This window comes from Odocoileus virginianus, chromosome 1 (genome assembly GCF_023699985.2).
Source record: "Odocoileus virginianus isolate 20LAN1187 ecotype Illinois chromosome 1, Ovbor_1.2, whole genome shotgun sequence".
Classification (NCBI taxonomy): domain Eukaryota; kingdom Metazoa; phylum Chordata; class Mammalia; order Artiodactyla; family Cervidae; genus Odocoileus; species Odocoileus virginianus.
The window spans coordinates 39,929,073-39,950,801 of record NC_069674.1 but is presented as its reverse complement, the minus strand read 5'-3'; the positions used below and the strand labels follow the sequence as shown (position 1 = coordinate 39,950,801).

The following is a 21,729-nucleotide window of genomic DNA, read 5'->3' as shown; positions in this document are numbered from 1 at the left end:
CTTTGTGGGCTGTGGCCCTCGGATCATTTGGAGCTTGGACAGATACTCCTGGTGAGCAGGGACAGCATCCAAACCAGGAAGATGGCCAGTGTTGTTCTGGGGACAGGATTGGGGGCAACCTGGATGTGGGGAGCACAGGCTTGCGGAGGGTCTGCTGTCACCCCAGGCAGGTCCTCTTCCGGAGGAAGTAGAGCAGAGTTCTGCTCCGGGACGTGCAGGCCTGGTGACTACAGTTAACCTCTCTATTTTCTGTTTGTAGAAAGTCCATGAGATGCTGAAGAAGGGGTGGGATGCTGAAGGCTCTCCCTTCCGAGGCCAGCGATTCGACCCGGCCATGTTCAACATCTCCCCAGGGGCTGTGCAGTTTTAATGACCAGAGGAGAGGACACCCTCGCCGGCAGGGGAGCAGGGCCTCAGCCATGCCCCTCAGCTCCCTCTTGCCGGGGACTCGCTGTCTAGTTCACCTTTGCCATCCTATTTTTCAAGGATGAACCCGGCCTCCACCCTGGCCCTGCGTCTCCAGACTGTTTCAGAGCAGGGCGGGGTTGTGCGGCCCGTGCTGAGGGGGTGTGGGGGAGCAGGGGCTGTCTCAGTGGGCGCCGCTCTGGGCCCTGCTAGCACCACTCGCCGCTCCCTCCCTCCCTGCCTCCACTCGCTGCTCTGCTCGTCTGCTCTCTGCTTGCTGTTCTCGCGTGGGGCAGGCATGGGTGCCCCTCGGCTGTGGAAGCGCAGGCAGGGATGTGCAGACTGAGGGCCGGGCTCGGGGCCAGTTTGGGGAAACTGCTGCCTTGCCCTCTTGCTGGGTGTGTTCTTGTGTAGTTTTGCCCATCTGCTTGTACGTGTCCACTGCCTTCCTCAGCCTTGTCAAGGAGCCACGGAAACCAGTGTGCTGGTCTCTGGTTCTGGATGCTGGAAGAGTCTCTGGTGGCCTCAGGCACGGCACCGCAGGATCTCTGTCCTCTGAGTGGCCTGTCCTGCTGCCACCCGGCCTAGCACTTACCCCTTGGGGAACTGGTTCTTGTCAGAGCGAGCTGGGCCAGGCCCCCGCAGGAGGCCCCATGTGTGTCCCTGCTCACTGCAGCCCCCGGTCCTTTCTTGGCTGAAGCCCGGTTGTGCCGCCCAGAGCTTGGGGCCCTGCTCCTGCGGCTCTCCCAGGACCTAGAGCCCGTGCCCTTTGCCAGGACCGCGCGGCTGCACCCTGGAACTTGCCCTCGAGCTCTGTGTGCTGGACTGGGGGAGGAAGAGCCCTGGGAGTGGGGGCGTTCCTTCTAGAAACTTCCCCCTTCAGCTGTGTGGGTGGGAGCTGATGCATTGCCATGTGTGGGGGCAGGTTTCTGGCTCACAAGGCCCTGTAGACACATCCCTGGGAAGCAGTTGCTTGCTCTGATGCCGTCACGGGAGCTGTGTTCACCTGGTGACTGGTGGGAGCACCACCAAGGGGGCACGGAGCCCTGTTGTTGGCTGTCATCACTGAGGCTGGTCATGGAGTTCCTGAGGCCCCCCTTCAGCACCCTCTGGATCTCACTTGCCCCACGTACTGAGAGGTCTACCGGTCTGTGTGAGAACCGTTCTGGCACCATTGTCTGGCACCATGCCTCTGTCCCCTCCCCTCTGCCACCCCCAGGGGGTCCTCTCCTGTCCCCAGGTGGGGTCTGAGGCCTGCACCTTGGCTGTTTGGGAGCTGTGGACTCCACGGTCAGTTGTCTTCCTTTTGCCTAATTTTATTTTCCAAGTGTTTGTGTTTCTCCCCACCCCCCTGGGGGTAACAGCAGCTTGCCGGCATCTGGGAGTGGTGGACTAGGGGGCTTGCCATCCTGTGAGCAGCCTGCGCCCCTCGCTGCTGGCCTGGGCCCTGGAGTCTGTGCACTCTGCCTGTTTTCTCTCTTCAGACACGGCAGGAGCAGTTTGGCCACTGAGCTCCATCAACTGAGGTCCAAGGAAAATGGGGTGCCCGCCTGCGAAATCACCCTGTCTCCGGTGTTGGTTTGCAATAAATCTGTATTTAAGCATTTCTGGGTCTGTGTGTGATATTTTCTGCCAAGACGATTTTCACTGTGTGGTCATTACCCGAATTCTAGCCATCAGGCCCATGTATACAGCAAACACCAAAATGGGAATTCCTAAATAGCTCCCAAAGCTGTTTCTTATCCAGCCTGCATCCTGGCAAGACTTCACACAGCTTTCAGAAACATAATAAGCTTTCGATCAGGAAAAAAGATTGTAGCTCTAGAGCTCACATCCGTTTCCAAGCAGAATTCAAAAAAGACTTCAGCCAGAGGGTCCTTAGTGCCCCCTTTACCTGCAGTGGCCCCAGAATGCTGGGCTCATGCTTGTGCCTGCGCCCCTCTAGGCACACCAGGCTTGTGGCACGTCCTGTGCCTCAGTCACATCGCAGGCTCTCCAGTGTGGCCTTCCTCCCCCGCCCCCATTCCAGGGGCCATGCTCAATGGGCAGAACCTGGTGCGTGTTTCTTGAATGAATGAAGTATGTAGACAGTCCAACAGTGAAATTACCAAGCAAACTCCCAGGGCAGAAATAATCTGCCAGGAAGGACAGCACCATCTTCAACAGTTTGCCTCCAAAGTGTGCAGGAGGGAGAAGTCAGGAGCATTTTGTGTGCAAATGTGTCCAGGAGGTGGCAGCTGCTTTACAGAGACCTGACCACTCCGAGTACAGTCTGAGGAACAGACCCAAACCCACCTCAAATCTGCTCCCCAGGCGGCCAGCTGGCAGCAGTTTCAACCCAGGGTGGACAAGTTGTTTCCGTGAATAGAGTGGAGTGTGGGCATGGAAGCAGACCTCGGTAAGCACTCTCTGCCTGTTGGACAGAGGGCAGGCTCCAGAGCAGAGCTCCTGCCCCAGACATTGGTGCACGCATGGGACTGGTGCCCCGTGGCCTGGGAATCAGGTTGTCCAAGCCTGGCTGCTCCCAGGCACACCTCTCCTGGACATGAGGTTGGTGCACTGTCGCTTGGCTCGCTGATGCCACCTGGACATGGTTAGGGATCCCAAGGCCTCTCCTTCAGGTCCCTATCACAACTTCAGGAGTGAGGACAAGAATAATCTGTGATTTCAGGCTCAGCTCACCCCTCACCTTGTCCACACGAGCTTGGTTTTAATCTGCTCTATCTACATCCTTGGTTTTATTCTTCATAACTAAAGGTTGGGTCACCAGCCTGCTTTCAAAGGGAAGAAAGCATCAGATGCCAGGTGGGGCCTTAGATCTCTCTGCCCCTGGAGCCTTGAGCTGGATGCCACTCCCTGCTCTCCCAGCCCTGTTCTGCAGAATCTGGCGTCTGCTGCCATTGGCGTGGGGAGGGCTGGAATCACACCCTCCAGCCCCTGCTGGGAGAGTCTGGCTATTATGACTCAGACTTGGTGCTGAGAGGGGTCAACCTGGTGAAGCAGGGTGACACCACCTGTTCACAGGGCACCCATGGGCCTGTGGTGGCCATCCTCCCGCAGAGCAGGCCCAGGCCTGTCCTTTCTGGAGGAGGCCTTGCAAGAGAGGTGTCTGGACGTGAGGGTGAGTCAGGGCTTCTCCAGGGAGTTCAGGCCAAACATTCCATCGCCTCTGTCCTGGTTCCTCTTGGGAGGGCTCCTAGGCTTTTGGCCAGCGCTGGCTGGGGCATTGGAGACATTTTGGCTCAAACTCCCCGTGTACAATGGCCACAGGGAAAGTGTGACCACTGAGGCGTGAGCTTGGCCCCACTCGTACCCCCATTCCCAGTGGAACCCCCTGCCTCTGCTCTTGCATTGCCTCAGAGATGGTCTGGCTCTGCATATAGATGTTGATGTTGAAGGGGGGCAAAGCACCGCCCAGCACCATTCACCCACTGAAGCCCTGACAGCCCAGACACTCCGAGAGAGGCCCCAGAGGGCACTTCAGAGGCCACAGCGGAGCCTCTGGGGGGTGGGTGGTTGGCAGAGGTCCCTCCTGCAGGGATGGCGAGCCTGCTGCCTGAGGGACAGGGTCATTGGGAAGCTGCTCAGGTTATGACCTTGCAGGGACCAGGGTCAGGAACATCGTGTTAGGGTTAGAGTGTCCCCTGGTGGGCCCGGACTGCAGAGGTGTGGCATGGGGAGTCAGCAGCCCCCAAAGAGGGTGTGTCTGGCCTAGAGTGCCCACAGAGGGCTTGGGGTTAACAGGCCAGGGAGGGGCTGCAGAGCGGGCCCTCAGGTGGGGCAGGTGCCAGCATTCTCAGTGACCGCCCATCAGGGCCGGGCTGGTGCAGAGGCCCCAGGGTGGGAGACCACAGTCCGAGGTGCAAGGTGCCAGCAGAGGGCAGCGGACAGCAAAGGGAAGCGGAGGCAGGGGCAGGAAGGAGGGGGCAGGAGGGCACTGCTGAGCCCCACGCAGGCTGTGCTCGTAAGCAGCCCCATCCGTGGAGCACAGAGCATCCACAGGAGCCACCCTGAGAGTGTGGGATTTGCGCCAGCTCCTTCGGGGGTGTCAGCACACACATCAGTGGTTCATTCCAGCGTCAGTACCAGCAGCTGGGAGGACTGAAGGTGTGACCTACAGGGCCAGAAACTAGGTGGGAATCCAGATGCTTCCCAGAGTCTGAGCAGTGCTGTCCACCCACCCTGGCGGAGCACCCTGGATCCAACCATTGGGTTAGCAGTGTGTCTGGGGCCCACTGACAATGTGCTGGCTCTCGCCTGCCTTCAGGAGAGGGCTGGCAGTGCTTGCTAGAGAGGGAGGTTGCGTTTTTGTGCTCCAGATTCCTTCTACCTCATTTCAAGACACTCAGGGTCCAAGAGGAAGGAAGGAAGGAAAAAGGGAGAGCAAGTAGCAGGCAGCTGGGGAGTTTGTGCCCCCTCCCAGTTTCTGGACCACTTTCCTGTCAAGAGGTTGGATATGGGGTTCCTTGGGATACCGTCAGAGGCCTCCTCTGGTGGAGAGGGTAGCAGGGCTCACCCCTCCCCATGGGAACTCTGATCCCACTGGCCTGTTCCACCTGCTGCGACACCTCCCCTGGGGTTCCTGCCCAACCCCACTATGCCAGGGGCTACAGTGCACCCCTGCTCTGTCTGAGTGCCTCATCCCAGTGACAGGGCTCGTGTGTTCAAATCCTTGGTTAGGGGGAAGCAGGTGGTGTTTCTGGAACATTCTATTGCATTCCATTGGACTGGACACCATCGGGACATCTTGGGACTCCATAGATCAGCGTCTCCCAGTGACAGTCGCAAGAGCACATCCCGTGTTTATGGTTAGTAACAAGCGACAAGTTCTCTGGGACCCCCAACTCCCTGGGTTAGTGGCTCACATGAAGCCCAGAAATCTGGGGCAGGCCAGGGTGTGGGCAGGCGCCCCACACACACACCTGGGCCTGGGGCCAGGGGTGTGGCAATGAGGGCCCAAGTCCAGGTCTTGAAAGTCTGTGCCAGGTGTGCAGGGTGACAGGTCCTGAAAAGGTACCTATTGACCCTTCCAGTGACATCGTGACCCCAAGCTTGCCCCCTGTCACCGTCGCCTTCACACCTGGAGAGGTGGGTGCATCTGTGAGTCTCCTCAGCCAGTCCCTGGCCTCTGCTCCCCTCCCCGCTCCGCTCCCCTCTCCCCTCTGCTTTCATCCTTCTCTCTCCCTTCCGCTTCCCACTCCCCACCTCCACTTTTCTCTCCCCTCTTCTCCTCTCCCCGCTGCTTCCATCTCCCCTCTGTTCCCATCCATTCCCTCCTCCCTCCACTCTCCTCCCCACCTCCTCAGGCCTTCGTCTCCTGACCTCAAGGCAGGAAGATGACCACACCTTTTAACATGTTTATTGTGGTACCATATGCATGATATAGCGGAGAAGGCAGTGGCGCCCCACTCCAGTACTCTTGCCTGGAGAATCCCATGGATGGAGGAGCCTGGTGGGCTGCAGTCCACGGGGTCGCTAAGAGTCGGACACGACTGAGCGACTTCACTTTCACTTTTCACTTTCCTGCATTGGAGAAGGAAATGGCAACCCACTCCAGTGTTCTTGCCGGGAGAATCCCAGGGACGGGGGAGCCTGGTGGGCTGCCGTCTATGGGGTCGCGCAGAGCCGGCCACGACTGAAGCGACTTAGCAGCAGCAGCAGCAGCAGCATGATACAGGATTTAGCATCTTACCCGTGTTGCAGTGTGTAGTTCCATGGCATCAAGGGCATTCACATGGCTCTGCAGTCATCACCACTGCCCACATCCAGAACTTCCTTATCTTCACAAAGCGAAATTCCATATCGGTTAAACTTTTTAAAAATTCATTGCAGGTATTGGAAGAGAGATTTAACAGGTCTCAGTTTCTGGGCTCTCTTGACAGCTTGGGAACCCAAGCAGGCGGCATCCGGGCAGCTGTGGCCGCAGCAGGTGGGTGGAGCCAGCTACTGCAAACCCCTTCGCTCCACACTGCCCACCGACACTCCTCAGGCTTGGAAGTGGGGGCAGGGGAGTTCACGTCAGAGAGCTGTAATGACGGGAAGAAATGACCAGCCATTGCTTGCTATGAGGGTCGTGGGGGCCTGTGGGCCAAAAAATGCCGTCTGGCTCTCCAAGCTGCAAAAGGCCAGGAAAAGGATTCTCTCCGAGAGCCTCGAAAAGAACACAGCCCTGCCAACATTGCTTCTCACCCCACAAGACCCACCTGGGGCTTCTGACTTCCAGTACTCTGAGAAAATAACTATGCTTTTTTTTTTTTTTTTTATTTATTTTTGACTGCACTGTCTTTATTTTGCTGCCTGTAGGGTTTCTCTAGTTGCAGCGGGCGAGGGCTTCTCTAGTTGCAGGGCGCAAGCTTCCTGTAATGGCTTCTCATTTTGGAGCACAGGATCTAGGCTGCACGGGCTTCAGTGTCGTGCCTCACAGGCTCAGCTGCCCCGTGACATGTGGGATCCTAGTTCCTAGACTAGGGATTGAACCCATGTACCCTGCATTGGCAACAAATTCTTAACCACTGGACCACCAGGGAAGCCCCAAATGTGTTATTTTAAGCTACTAAATTTGTGGTAATTTGTTAAAAGCAGCAGTAGGAAATTAACATGCCTGAGTGCTAGGCACTGTCAATATTTTATATTTTAACTGGTCTAATAGGTGGGTGCCGTTTTCTCATTGTGATTTAATTTGTATTTTTCCAATGGCTAACTGTGGTAAACATCTTTTCATGTGCCTTTTGCCATCCATATATTTTTTGGTGAAATGTCTGTCAAATGTTTTTCTTGTTTCCTAATTGGACTAATTGTTTTTAAAAGTTTTAAATTTTTAAAATATAGTCTGGGTAAAAGTCCTTTGTCAGATATGTGATTTGCAAATATTTTCTCCCTGTCTGTGATTAAATCTTATTAATCTTTTAGCACAGACTTTCTCCGAGCTAAAGTTTTTAATGTTGGCAAGGTCCAATTTATTAAAATTTTTTTAATAATTCATGCTTTCAGTATCATTCTGTTTTGAGCTAAGGTCCTTGTAGACAGTGTATAGTTGGGTCATGTTTTTTAAATCCATTCTACCAATCTCTGTCTTTTAATTGGTGTATTTAGACTAATATATTTAAAGTAATTATTGGTATATTAGGCTTTTGTTGGTCATTTTAATATTTCTTTTCTGTTTTTGTTCCTTTTTTCATTCCTCTGTTTCTTTTTCATTGGCTTTCTTTTCATTTCTTGAACCTTTTTAATAAGTCTACTCTGATTTATTTGTAACATTTTTTTTATATAGTGCCTTGTATAGTTTTATTTAGTGATCACCCTAAGTATCTCATACACATATATAACTGGTCCAGTGGTGTTGACATTTTCTCACTTTGAGTCTAGCCATTTTACTTTTGTTAATGTCTCTTTATTCTTCTAAGTTTTAAAATACATTTGTCTTTAGTATTTTCTCTACGTTGAGAAACTGCATCAGATGGTATTAGGATTTTTACTTTAGCCATGAGATGTTGTTAAAGAAATTCATGAAGTGAAGCAGTCTATTGTGTTTATTTTTTGGCCACCTCACATGGCTTGTAGGCTCTTAGTTCCCTAGCCAGGGATCAAAACCAGCCCCTGGCAGTGGAAACACAGAGTCCTAACCACTGGGTCACCAGGGATTCCCTGTTTTCTTTATATTTGTCCTCTCCATTGTTTGTTTCTTGAAAGAGGTCCTTGCCTTCTACTGTCATTATATCTGGAGAGCTTCCTTTAGCCATTCTTTAAAGTTAGGTCTGATAGCAACAAATTCTCTTAGTTTTTCTTCATCTTGGAATACTTTTATTTCCCCTGCATTCCTGAGGGGTAATTTCACTGGATTTTGCAGTTGACTATTCTCTTTTTTTCAGCACATGAAAAATAATATGATAAAACAACAACAAAAAAGAAAAATAATATAATATTGTGCCACTCACTTCTGAGCCACCAGGGTTTCGGGTGAGAAATCTGCTGGCATTTGAATGATATTCCTCTATAGAAATTGATTGTTTCTGACTCTTTTGAAGATTTCTTCTTGTTTTCAGAAGGTTAGTCATGATGTCTTGATGTGGATCTCTTTAGGTTTTTCCTGTTTGGGGGTTGCTCAGCTTCTTGAATCTGTACATTTATCTCTTTTGTAAAAATTGGGATGTTTAAAAAGACGCCATTTATTAAATTACTTTTTCAGCCCCATATTCTTTCTTCCTGCCTTCTAATATAATAAGAATGATACAATATGAATGTTGGATCTTGTGTCCTTATTCCATAGATTGTTCATTTTATTTTTCAGTCTATTTTCTGCCTGTTGTTCAGAATGAGTAAATTCTATAGTAAATTCTATTGATCTTTCTTTAAGTATACTGATTCTATCCTCTGTCATCTCCAATCTACTGGAGAGTCTATTCAGGAAAGTTTTTAATTTGGTTAGTGTAATTTTCAGTTCTATAATTTATACTTTGCAGAAAATATTAATTTTTTTAAATAAAAAAATTTTTTTCCTACCCCTAACCCCACCTCTGTCAACTACCAATCTGTTCTCTGTATCCTTAAGCTTTTTTTTTTAAGTTCCACTTATAAGAGACATTATATGGTATTTGTCTTTCTTTCTCTGACTTATTTCACTTGGTGTAATGCTCCATCCATGTCCATCCATGTTGTCAACAAATGGCAGGTCCATCCATGTTGTCAACAAATGGCAGGATTTCATTCTTTTTTTATAACTGAATAATATTCTGTCAGATGTATATATCACAATTTCTTTATCCATTCATCTATCAGTGGACACTTAGGTTGTTTTTTTGTCTTGGCTACTGTAAATAATTCTACAGTGAACATGAGGGAACATATATCTTTTTGAAGATTGTAAACAATGGAGAAAGAGTTCTTAAACAGCCACCCTCAGGCAGAGCAAGAAGTAATAGACCCAGGTGCTCTGCCTTTCTATGAAGAAAACCTGTTAGCTTATCATCATGGCCGAGGCCTAAGGGGCAGGTTTCTAATTAGATATGCATTTAGGGGCTGCTGCTGCTGCTGCTAAGTCACTTCAGTCGTGTCTGACTCTGTGCGACCCCATAGATGGCAGCCCACCAGGCTCCCCCGTCCCTGGGATTCTCCAGGCAAGAACACTGGAGTGGGTTGCCATTTCCTTCTCCAATGCATGAAAATGAAGTCGCTCAGTCATGTCCGACTCTTAGCGACCCCATGGGCCACAGCCTACCAGGTTCCTCCGTCCATGGGATTTTCAAGGCAAAAGTACTGGATTTAGGGGCTAATTGTAATCTTTTCCAGAGACCTCGGAGGGTGGATGTTCTCTCTACTTACCCCCTGCCATGCTACAGCGGCCATGTCTTCTGGTGGCAGGGAGTGGGGGGATCTTTACCAGCATTAGTGCCCTTGTTTTTATGTTTGGTGCCCGTTTTTCTGTGACTGACCCACCCAGGAAGCCCCTCTTGATCACCTGGTCTGATGAGCAGGAGGGCTTTTATTCCTGGGTCCCACAGGATTGTGGCAGTTGGAGAGATGGTTCTTGTGAGGCTGCTACTCCCAGGACACTGCACAGACTGAACTGAGGCGCCTCCTCCAGCCTTGCTGTGAAAAAGGCTTCTTTGCTTCTCTTAGAGCTTCAGCTTGAGGGGCAAACTTCAGGTTTGGCACACATTTTGTGGCTTACAGAGCTCCTCTCAAGGAATGTAGGTTGTTGTCACCATCTTGACACTCTCCATCTGTCTTGCTTCAGCTCACTGGAGTCACCAAGAAAAGAGTTACACTTATCTGGAGCCCTGATTTTTGTGGCTGTGGCCCAGGGGATAACTCCAGATCACCTAACTCTGGTGGCCAGTGGGGCTCACTCTTGCAGTTCCACAGGACTGTGTATATTTGTGTATTTTTAAAAACTGTTACCTGAGGGTCTGGCTTCCAGCCAGCATGAACCTAGGTACAGAGATCCTCTTCTTCGGGACATTGACTTGTCTTGGCACATTCTCAACTACTGGGAGCTATTAAAAATGTAATAGGCTGTTTGGACAAGCACAAAATTTGAGAGACAACAAAAAGTTGGGGCAGGGTTGAACAAGATTTCTCTTCTATACAAGATAGCTCTTTTCAAGACCAGGAGAAGTGGTTGTTTTATCTATTGGATAGAAGCTTACACATAGAGTCAAGCAAAATGAAGCAACAGAGAAATAGTTTTCAAATGAAAGAAGAAGGCAAAACCTCAGAAAAAAAGCTTTAATTAAATAATTAAATAGTATTTAATTATTTACCTGATAAAGAATTCAAAGTAATTGTCATAAAGACGATCACTGAACTGGGGAGAAGAATGGATGGACACAGTGAGAACTTCAACAATGAGATGGAAAATATAAGAAAGTACCAAATAGAAATAACAGAGCTCACAACATTGAACATAAATTAGCTATATTCCAATAAAAAATTCTAAAAAAAAAACCAGAGCTGAAGCATACTATAACTGAACTGAAAAAGTACATCAGAAGTGTTCAACAGCAGACTACATGAAGTAGAGAAAAAAAAAAGAATCAACTTGAGGACAATGCAGAGTAGCAAAAAGAAAAAAGAATGAAAAGATTGAAGGTAACTTAAGGGAATTATGGGACAACATCAAATGGATTAACATTCACATTATAGGAGTCCCACAGGTGAAGAGAGAGAGAGAGAAAGTTCAGAAATCATATTTGAAGAACTAATGACTGAAAACTGCCCTAACTTGGGGAAGAAAACAAGCATCCAGAGACTACCAAAAAAGAGGGCTCCAAAGAGATCCACAGCAAGGCACATGATAATTAAAGTCAAAAGTTAAAGACAAGGAGAGGATTTTAAAAGCAGCAAGAGAAAAACAGCTTAGTATATACAGGGAAACTCCTATAAGACCATCATTAGATTTTTTCAGCATATACTTTGCAGGCCAGAAGGGAGTGGCATGATATATTCAAAGTGATGAAAGGGAAAAAACCTCCAACCAGGAACACTTTACCCAGCAAGGTTATCCTTCAGAATTGAAGGAGAAATGAAGAGTTTTATGGACAAACAAAGCTGGAGGAGTTCATTACCGCTAAATAAGAAATGTTAGAGGACCTTATTTAAGCTGAAAAAAGGTTGCTAAGTAGTGAAAGGACACATGTGAAAGTGTAAATCTCATTGGTAAGGGTAAATAGTAGTGGTTTAATTACTTATAAAGCTAGTATGATGATTAAAAGACAAAAGTAGTAAAAATGAGTTTAGTAATTAGCTAAGGGATACATTGAAAGTGAAAGTCGCTTGGTTGTGTCTGACTCTTTGCGACCCCACAGACTATACAGTTCATGGAATTCTCCAGGCCAGAATACTGCAGTGGGTAGCCTTTTCCTTCTCCAGGGGATATTCCCAACCCAGGGATCAAACCCAGGTCTCCCGCATTCCAGGCAGATTCTTTTCCAGCTGAGCCACAAGGTAAAATGTGACATCAAAAACATTAAGCCAAGGGTGACAAAGTGCAAAAATGTTGAGTTTTAGAATGGGCTCAAACATAAGTTGTTAATCCACTTGCAACAGACTGTTAAGGATATAAGTTGTTATATGTAAGCAACATGGTAACCAGAAAGCAAAAACTTACAGTAAATACACAAGATAAAGAGAAAGGAATATAAGCATACTACTTAAGAAGTAAAGTCACAAAAGAAGAGGACTTTTTTTGAGTCCTCTCAAAGAGAAGAAAGGAACAGAGGAACTACAAAAAGAGCCAGAAAACAATTAACAAAATGACAATAAGCACGTGTCTGTCAATAAAATTTATAGGTGGGCTAAATTCTCCAAAGACATAGAGTGGCTGAAAAAACAAATGAGCAACAACAACAAAAACCAGTACCCATCTATCGGCTTCCTACCAGACTCACTTTATTTTTGTTTTTATTTTTAGTTTTCAACATTTAAAAAAATGTTTTAATTGAAGAATAATTGCTTTACAGAATTTTTTGGTTTTCTGTTACACATCAAGAATCAGCCATAGATGCACCCATGTCGCCTCTCTCTGGCACCTCCTTTCTCTCTCCCCATTCCACCCTTCAGCCTGTCACAGAGCCCCTGTTTGAGTTCCCTGAATCATACTGCAAATTCCCTTTGGCTATCTATTTTACACATGGTATTGTAAATTTCCATGCTACTCTCTCCATACATCTCCCCTAAAAAACAGGATGGTTTTTATTTAGTTATTTTTTATTTTTTCATTTATTTTTATTAGTTGGAGGCTAATTCCTTCACAATATTGTAGTGGTTTTTGCCATACATTGACGTGAATCAGCCATGGATTTACATGTGTTCCCCATCCCGATCCCCCCTCCCGCCTCCCTCTCCATCCCATCCCTCTGGGTCTTCCCAGTGCACCAGCCCTGAGCTCTTGTCTCATGCATCCAACCTGGGCTGGTGATCTGTTTCACACTTGATAATATACATGTTTCAATGCTATTCTCTCAGAACATCCCACCCTCGCCTTCTTGCATAGAGTCCAAAGAACAGACTCACTTTAAATGTAAGGACACACAGGCTGAAAGTGAAGAGATGTGAAAAAGATATTTCCATGCAAGTGGAAACCAAAAGAAAACTGGAATAGCTAAACTTATGTCAGACAAAAGAGACTTTAAAGCAAAGGCTGTAATGAGAGACAAAGGTGTTGTGTAATGATAAAGGAGTCAGTCCAACAAAAGGATATAACAATTGTATATGCACTAAACACGGGAGCACCTGAATACGTAAAGTAAATATTAGCAGGCCTAAAAGGAGGAATAGACAGCAGCACAATAGTACTAGGGGATTTTAATACCCCACTTACTTCCACACAGAAAATCAGTAAGGGAACATTGGTTTTAAGCAACATGTTCAGCAGATGGACTTAACAGATATTTTTAGAACAATCCATCCAAAAGCAACAGAATACACATTCTTCTTAAGTGCACATGGAACATTTTCCAAGATAGCTTGTATGTTAGACTATAAAATAAGACTTAATCAATGTAAGAGGACTGAAATTACATCAAGCACCTTTTCTAAGCACAATGGTGTGAAACTAGAAATTAATCACCTGAAGAAAACTGGAAAATTCATAAATATGTGGATATTCAACAACATGCTACTGAACAACCAATGGATTGAAGAAGAAATTAAAAAAATACCTTGAGACAAACGAAAATAAAAATGTCTAAATAGCATACCAAAATTAATGGGATACAGCAAAGGCAGTTCTAAGAGAGAAGTTTTCTTTTAATATGTTTAATTGAACAAATATTTACTAAGCACCTACTTTGTGCCAGGCACTGTGTTAGGCACCCTCACTGTGTAGTGTCCCCACAGCATTGTAAGCTGCTCAGAAAAGAAACCAAGATAAAGAAAATTGTCAGAACCCTACAAACTAGGGGCGGGTGGAAGTGGGCAGAGTGAATGCAGGCGATTCCTGTGCCAAAAAACACACCCACCAGAAACTTGTTTTCTTTCTTGGGACAAATCTCTACTAAGTGGTTGTTTTGAAACATCTCCATGTATACTGAGAGGGAAGTTGCTGTCACCACATCCCCACGCACTGGTGCCTGATGGACATTCGAATACTCCGAACACTACTCAAAAAAGAAAGTGGCCAAGGAAGGTATTCATATTTGGATTAGAAGAGCCTTTTTTTCAGTTCATGTGGTTGCAACAACCCTTAAGAAAGATATAAACATCCCTGCCTTGACAGCATAAATGTTTAAGGTAGACCTAGTTTTGGATTCCTGAGTCAGAATTGTTCAGTTATCTACAACCTCATAAGGCCAGAGAAGTGAAGGGAGATTTCAATTCTGGGGAGGAGAGAGTGGACAGCACCTCTGGTTTGGAAGCATGACACACTGCACCTGCATTTACAGAAGCAACGCAAATAAGAGGACATCCTAGTGCTACGACTAGAGACGCCCTCTCTCTCACACACACTGGGGACTCAGGAGCAGCCCTAGTTGCTGGCCCCCAGCTTGGAGAGGCCCTGTTGGAAGCCTTGCAGGGCCTAGATCTTCCCACGCAGCGCCTCCAGGAAGCTCTTCGGCTCCACCTTCAGGAGGTGGTGTCGGTACTTGCTCTCCTCGATGTCTGTCTTCAGAGAACCCACTTCGTCTTCCAGGTTCCTGCTGTCTCTCTCTGCTGCCTGTAACTTCTCAGAGATGTGCTCACACTCTGACATGAGTGGAGGTGTGATTTCACTTTGTTTTCAGAGGCCTTTCAGCTTCATCTCTTTTTCTTGGACTCCGGATCCTCCACTCTTCTCTTCAACTGGATATTCTTCTTCTCTCTTGTTTATCTCATTGTACTGCTGGTCCAGCTCATCAGATCTTGTTCAGAGCCAGTCATTCTCATTGTGGTCTCTTCTATTGCCCTGTGCTGGCTGCCGACACTTGTAGTGCTGTGATCAGCTGAGCATTACTAGGAGGGAAGTTTATAGCAATAGATATCTATCTCAAGGGGAAGAAAACGTCTTGGACAACCTAAATTTATACCTCAAGGAACAATAAAAAGAAGAAGAAAGCCCAAAATTTGTAGAAGGAAGGCAATAACAAAGCTTAGAGTAGAAATAAGTGAAATAGAGGTTAAAAAGACAATAGAAAAATCAATGAAACTAAGATCGGATTCTTTGAAAAGGTAAACAAAATTTACCAACATTTAGCTAGACTTGCCAAGAAAAACAGAGAATATATAAATAAGATCAGAATTTCATGAAAGAGGAGGGACCACAGAAGTACAAAAAACCATAACTGCTATGAACAATTATACAATCGAGACTGCTATGAACAATTATACACCAACAAATTGGACAACCTAGAAAAAATTGATAAATTCCTAACAACATATGACTTGTGCTATGCTGTGCTTAGTCACTCAGTCACGTCCAACTTTTTGTGACCCCATGGACTGTAGCCCACCAGGCTCCTCTGTCCATGGGGATTCTCCAGGCAAGAATACTGGAGTGGATTGCCATGTCCTCCTCCAGGGGATTTTCCCAACCCAGGGATCGAACCCAGGTCTCCCACATTGCAGGCAGACTCTTTACTGTCTGAGCCGCCAGGGAAGCCCATACCAGGACTTAGTCATGATGAAATATTAATAGAAGATCTGAGCAGACTGATTACCAGTAAGGAGATTGAATCTGTGATAAAAAATCTCTCGACAGACAGAAGTCCAGACCGGATGGCTTCACTGGTGAATTGTACCAAAGATTCAAAGAAGAATTGATACCAAACCTCCTAAAACTCTTCCAAATAACAGAAAAGGAGAGAACTCTCCCAAACTCATGGGCTAGCAATATCCTGATACCAGAACCAGACAGGGATGCCACAAGAAAAGAAATTACAGGCCAATATCCCTGATGAACATAGATGCAAAAATTGTTAACAAAATATGAACAAATTGAATTCAACAGTTCCTTAGAAGAGTCCTACACTATGGTCATGTGGGGTTTGTTCCAGGGATGCAAGGATTCAACATCTACAAATCTGTCACTGTAATACATGTGAAAGGACAAAATGAAGGGTAAAAACCATATGATCATCTCGATAGATTCAGAAAAAAACATTTGACAAGATTCAACATCCATTTATGATTTAAAAAACCTCAACAATTGTGGGTATAATTTTTACTTTGTAGAAAATACTTTATAGAAAAATTTTTATAAAAAAAAACTTACAAAACTTTTTCGAGGTTTTTCCATTTCTTTGTTTCTTGAAGAAAACTTGTAACTGCTTGGCTTAGTGAAGCCTTTTCATGATGGCTGCTCTAAAATTCTTGCCTGATAATTCTGACTGCCAATTTAGCTTGGCATTGGCATTAGTTGATTGTCTTTTCTCATTCAAATTGTGGTTTTCTTGGTTTTTGGTATGATGAGGGATAATTTTTTTTTACTATATCCTGGATATTTTGGTTATTATGTTGAGTCTTGATCTTATTTAACTCCTCTATTTAGCAGGTAGTCACCCTTCTCAGGTTTAATGTATACTTTCAAGCTTACTTTTATAGATTGTGGCAACAGTGTTTACCACATGTACAGACGTGAGAGTTGGACTATGAAGAAAGCTGAGTGCCAAAGCACTGATGCCTTTGAACTGTGGTATTGGAGAGAGCTCTTGAGAGTCTCTTGAACTGCAAGGAGATCAAACCAGTCAATCCTAAAGGAAATCCATCCTGAATATTCATTGGAAGGACTGATGCTGAAGCTGAAACTCCCATACTTTGGCCACCTGATGCGAAGAACTGACTCATTGGGAAAAGACCCTGATGCTGGGAAAGATTGAAGGCAGGAGGAGAAGGGGACAACAGAGGATGAGATGGTTGGATGGCATCACCGACTCAATGGGCATGAGTTTGAGTAGGCTCCGGGAGTTGATGATGGACAAGGAAGCCTGGCATGCTGCAGTCCATGGGGTCACAAAGAGTCGGACACGACTGAGTGACTGAACTGAACTGAGCTGAACAGTGTTTAGTTTTCAGAGTTCTTGCATGGTGGCACAGCCTGTGAGGCCAGGCACACTTTTATTAGGCTTGGGGCTCTGAAAGGCACTGGATGGAGGTGGGGAGACGCAGGGCTCCATGATCCTGCTTGCCTTGACATCTGATGGGAGAGCACAGAGGACCAGCTCTGTTGGGCCTCCCCTCTCCCATCCTTTGGCCTGAGAATAGCTTTTCCTGTTGTCTGTTTTGTCGATGTCTGGTGTCAATCCAGATTGCAAGACCCTGTGCTCAGCCCTGGGTATGTATGAGAGATAAAAAGAAACCCAGGGACACACAGCATGTTGTTCTCAAGTCCTGTGACCCCAGGCTGCCTGCCTTCTCCTTTCCAGCTTTCAGGGTCCTTTTATGGGTGTCTGCTGGATTATGTCCAGGCAGGAGGAACTGGAAAAGGGAGTCCACACCATCCATCCTGTTCTGGAACTGAAAGTCCAGTTCCAGGAGGTTTTACCATCACAATATTTTTTCTCTAAAACAAGGAGCCATGATGACTCCTAGATGACAGCTTGGCAGATGGCAGCCCACACAAACAGCACTAGGGCTTTAGGCTGCCGGAAGGTTCCGATCACTGTGGGGGGTCAGAGAGAAGGCAAGCAGAGAGGAGCTGGGAGCTGGAGGCAAGGAAGTGGTCCAGAGCATCCTGCAGCTGCCCAGCCCACTGTGACGCTGGCCCCACAGATCCCCCAGCTGATGGGGCTCCCAGTGCAGCACAACACGGAAAGTATCAGTGATCTGGGATGTGGAGACAGAGGGATGAGGACAAGAAAAAGGGAGGCAGTGAGTGAGGAGGGGAGGACAGGTCACTTTGGGAGCCTCAGCATTTATCCAGCATTTCCTCACAGGCCGAGGGACTGACATTCCTCTCTGGGGACTGTCATGATCCTCCCCCCTACCTCCCAGAACTCAGGGACCCCTACAAGCGAGAAGGGAAGGCAGAGCCAGGCATGGGGCCAGGATGAGCGTCTGGGGAGGCGGGGTCCCCAGGTGGTGCAGGAGGAGGCCACTTTTCTGAGCCGTTCCAGTCCCAGGGATAAAAATACCAGTTTGCAAAATCAGCTGCTAATCTTGTTGCTAGGTAGAGTTCAACCCCAGAATTGCCATTCTGTGCTAAGTTTGGCTGAAAAGCTTTTTCTGGGGAATTAAGATTCTCAGACTCAGGCCCAGGTCTTAGAGGAGGCATAGGGAGACAGGTGCTTTGCTTGTAGCCTTGTGAGGGGACAGACAGACAGACAGACAAACAGGGTGCTTGTCACACCTGAACTGTGGTGGTGTGGTGGCTCTCTGGAAGAGGTCCCCACTCTACAGATTCTGTGAAGAGGCAGCACTTGGAGCCCAGGGGTCCCACTGGGGAGGGGCTAGGGGCTGGCTGGGTGGGCTGGGGGCAGGGGACACCACTGAACTTTGGGCAGAGCTCTCAATGCCAGAGGGACAAGGCAGACAGTGGTCCGGACACTGTTGAGGACACTTCTGTGGGAAAGTGCTTCCACCCTCACCCACTCTCCGTGGCCTCTGCCCAGGACCTGACCTCATGGCCAGGGTGAATGGGGCGGGGGTGGTGGGGGGGCAGAGATGCTGCCTAAAACCCTGCCCGTCCAGCTGGGGAAGTGGGACCTGGGGAGGGGGCCAGAAGCCCCAGCGGACTGTGAGCCCTGGAGGGGCAGGGGAGAGCATTAGCAGCCAGGCGGAGGGGCTGAGGCTGAGGTGCTGCACACAGAAAGGCCTGGAACAGCTGACGGGGCTGCAGTGGCAGGAGGCATCTTAATGACTGTAATTAAAATGCCAAGGCAGCTCTGCAGCGGCCAGGTGGTTCCTGAATCCTGCTGAAGAGCCGCAAGTGCCTGACACCAGGGGCAGCAGGCCAGCCGGGCCCCTTGGGCCTTCAGGCCAGGAGAGGGGAGGGCTGTGCCTTCCTGGCAGTGTACCCTCTGGTCCTTCTCCTTCCTGGCCTTGCAGACTTCACAAGGAGACTCAGAGGACCTTCTTCTCAAGTCTGTTTTTTGCACCCAGAGTCCCACACTCTGCTTCCCCTGGGCCCCGGCCCTGTTGGGAGGCAGGAAATTCAAGAGAGGGCTCAGGGCCCCCAAGGCCTGCTTGAGGGACCCCAGTCTTCCCAGGCAGAGGCCCACTGGGGGCCACACAGCAATGGCACCAATCAGACCGGTTCCAGTCCCCCTGCTCCCAATCCGAGCCTTGGTCATACTGAGGGGGCTGGGAGTGGCTCAGGGACCCATCCACAGTCGTTCAGCCACAGTCCTCACCCCCTGCCTGCTGCCTTCTCCTTTCTAGCCCAGGTTGTCGACAGCCTTGGCTGCCAAGGCTGCATCTCCAAAGTCCCTGGGAGAATGCTGACAGCCCTGCCCCAAGCCCCTGCTCCTCCAAGTGCAGGAAGGCAGTGGGTTTCCTAAGACCCCCATGACCAGGAGCCATGAGAGAACTTCCTACCCCCTCAATCCACAAAAAGGCCCACAAAGCAGCCTCATGCAAAGGACCAGTGCAAATCGGGCCTCCTGAGAGGCTGTCTACGAACTCAAGTGCTCAAGTTCCAGGTGCAACCTGGTCTGGCCCTGTAGAAGGAAGACCCCCAGACACCTTGCCAGATTCGTTCATGCCAGAGGACAGGTCGAGTCCCAGCCCTTCCCCGCACAGAGGGAACTCAGGGCAGAGCTCGATCTTGGCCTCACCCACGGATCCACTGGGACCACTCGTGCTCCTGCCTTTCCTTCTGCGCTTCCTCCACTCCCTGGAAGAGAGAGACGGCACAGGAGCTGCTGTGTGCTCTTTCCATCTTGTTGATTTGCCAGCATTAAAAGCCCACTGCAGTCGCATTTGGGGTTGGGACCAAAGTGGAGAAAAGTTGGTGAAAGAAGATCCTTTCCTCCTAAACTGTGATACTGCCGAGGAGAGCGAACCCTGGGTCTGGGCGGCGAGTTTGATTTAGAACACAGCCCTGGCAGTCCTGGAGCCTGGCTGGCGGCCATCAGAGGCCACAGGAGGGCAGCATGCTTGCTCTCCTAGAAGCAGGAGGCGGGGCTGCCAGGCCTGTCCCCCTCCTACGGGCCACCAGCTGTTCTTTCTGTTTGTTTGTTTTAATAACAGCTTTATTGAGGTCTAATTCACATAGCATAAAATTCACCCTTTTAAAGTGTACAATTCGTGGTTGTTAATGTATTCACAGTTATGCAACCATCACCACTATCTAAATGCAGAATGTTTTAATCATCCCCAAAAGAAACCTCATACCCATTAGCAGTCACTCCTTATTCCACCCACCCACCCCCATCCCCAGGCCTCATCAACCACTAATCTATCTGTATGAACTTGCCTGTGTCATAAGACAATGTCGGACCCCTACCTCACACCATACACAAAGATTAACTCAAAATGGATAAACCACCCAACTGTAAGAGCTAAAAGCATAACACTCTTAGAAGAAAACAAATCTTTGAACTTCAGATTTTATATTGGCTTCTTAAGTGTTACACCAAAAAGCACCAGCAACAAAAGAAAACTAGATAAAGTAGACCTAATTAAAATTAAAAATTTGGGAGCATCAAAAGACATTATCAAGAAAGTGAAAATACAACATACAGAGTAGAAGAAAGTAAGTGTTTAATATCCAGAATGTAGAAAGAACTACAACTCTGAGAAAAAGACAAACCAGCTAAAATATGGGGAAAAGGTCTCAATAGACATTTCTTCAAAGTGCATAGACAGATAACCAATAAGCAGATGAAAAGATCCTCCATATCATTAGTCAATATAGAAAGGCAAAAACCACAATGAAGTACATTTCACCTGTACTAGGACAGTTACAATTTTTTTAGAAAGGCAAGTAAGTGTTGGTGAAGATGTGGAGAAGTTGGAACCTTGCATATTGCTGGTGGGAATGAAAAACTATACTGTTGCTATAGCAAACAGTTTGTTGGTTCCTCAAAAAGATAAACATAGAAGTACCATATGATATAGCAATTCCACTCCTAGATAAGTGCCCAAATGAATTGAAAACAGGTTCAAACAGATACTTGTGCATCCATGTTGATTGTCTCATTATTCACAATAGCCAAAAGGTAGAAACAACTGACCACCTGCTAATGCAGGAGACGCAAGAGACTTGAGTTCAATCCCTGGGTCTTGAAGATCCCTTGGAGAAGGGCACAGCAACCCGCTCCAGTATTCCTGCCTGGAGAATCCCATGGGCAGAAGTGCCTGGCAGGCTGCAGCCTATAGAGGGGCAAAGAGTCGGACATGACTGAAGTGACTTAGCACACACAGAAACAACTGAAATGTCTATCCAATGATGAATGGATAAATAAAATGTATCAATAATATATCCAGATAGCAAAATATAATTCATCCATAAAAATGAATGACTTTCTGATATAGTAGTTCACCCTTATCCGTAGTTTCACTTTCCAAGATTTCAGTTACCATGGTCAACTGTAATCCAAAAATATGAAATGGGAAATTTTAGAAATAGACAATTCCTAAGTCTTAAATTTTTACCATTCTGAGTAGGTTGTTGAAATCTCACACCATTCTGTCTGAGATCTCCAATCATCGACATTGTCAGCTTATGACATTCAGCCACTGACATCATCATGGCTCCATGTTTCACGATCACCCTAAGCAGATAATCCTCCTTCTGACACATCATCAGAAGGTCAATAATAGTTTGATGCTACATCACAATGCCTACTTCATTCACACTACTTTATCTCATCTTGTAGGCATTTTGTCATTTCACATCTTCACAAGAAAGGTAAATATAGTACAATAATATATTTTGAGAAAGAGATCACATTCACATAATTCTTTTATATG

General features: G+C 47.4%; 1 protein-coding gene across 2 annotated transcripts in view; it reads left to right on the top strand.

Annotated features, from left to right (window-relative positions):
* The window catches only part of NUDCD3 (NudC domain containing 3), a 70,393-nt gene extending 68,384 nt beyond the window's left edge, over window positions 1-2,009 (top strand). For both annotated transcript variants that reach the window (XM_020893306.2, XM_020893307.2), the window contains one exon: window positions 260-2,009. In XM_020893306.2, the coding sequence (XP_020748965.2) occupies window positions 260-370 (111 nt within the window). In that variant the 3' untranslated portion in view covers window positions 371-2,009. The remainder of the gene's footprint in view (window positions 1-259) is intronic.
* The last annotated feature ends 19,720 nt before the right edge of the window (window positions 2,010-21,729 follow it).